At 66.2% G+C, this 317-nt stretch overlaps 1 protein-coding gene across 1 annotated transcript in view; it reads left to right on the top strand.

The window, feature by feature from the left end:
• Positions 1–317, top strand: part of LOC104405961 (chloride channel protein 2-like) — a gene marked incomplete at its 3' end in the record, with an annotated part of 5,437 nt that overhangs the window by 4,713 nt on the left and 407 nt on the right. Inside the window, 1 exon segment of the mRNA XM_010014814.1 lies at positions 1–130. This exon segment is cut by the window's left edge and continues 4 nt beyond it. Coding sequence (XP_010013116.1) covers positions 1–130 — 130 coding nt within the window.

Raw genomic sequence — 317 nt, 5'->3', positions numbered from 1 at the left:
CTTTTGGGGCGCCTGGGGGGGGAGAGCATGCCAGCCTGGTTCCCTGACGGCATCCACGCTGACAGCAACACCTACCGCATTGTGCCGGGGGGCTACGCCGTGGTGGGTAAGCACTGGGCTGGCACAGGAACACCATAGTGGGCATCCCTTGGGCATTCTCCAAAGGAGTTGGTGGGTTCCCCAGGGCTGAGGTGCTGTCCCCAGGGGCTGGGACTGATACCGCCCCTGGGGGTGTCCCCAGGGGGTCCCAAGGGCTCTGGGTTGGTGGATGCCCATGGGGTGGGGACCCAGCCTGGCAGGCAGCACCTGACAGTTGC

The sequence above is a fragment of the Nestor notabilis genome, unplaced genomic scaffold, assembly GCF_000696875.1.
Source record: "Nestor notabilis isolate BGI_N333 unplaced genomic scaffold, ASM69687v1 scaffold18475, whole genome shotgun sequence".
Taxonomy (NCBI): domain Eukaryota; kingdom Metazoa; phylum Chordata; class Aves; order Psittaciformes; family Psittacidae; genus Nestor; species Nestor notabilis.
Note: the sequence above shows the minus strand (reverse complement) of the source record. Positions and strands in the feature narration are given on the sequence as shown.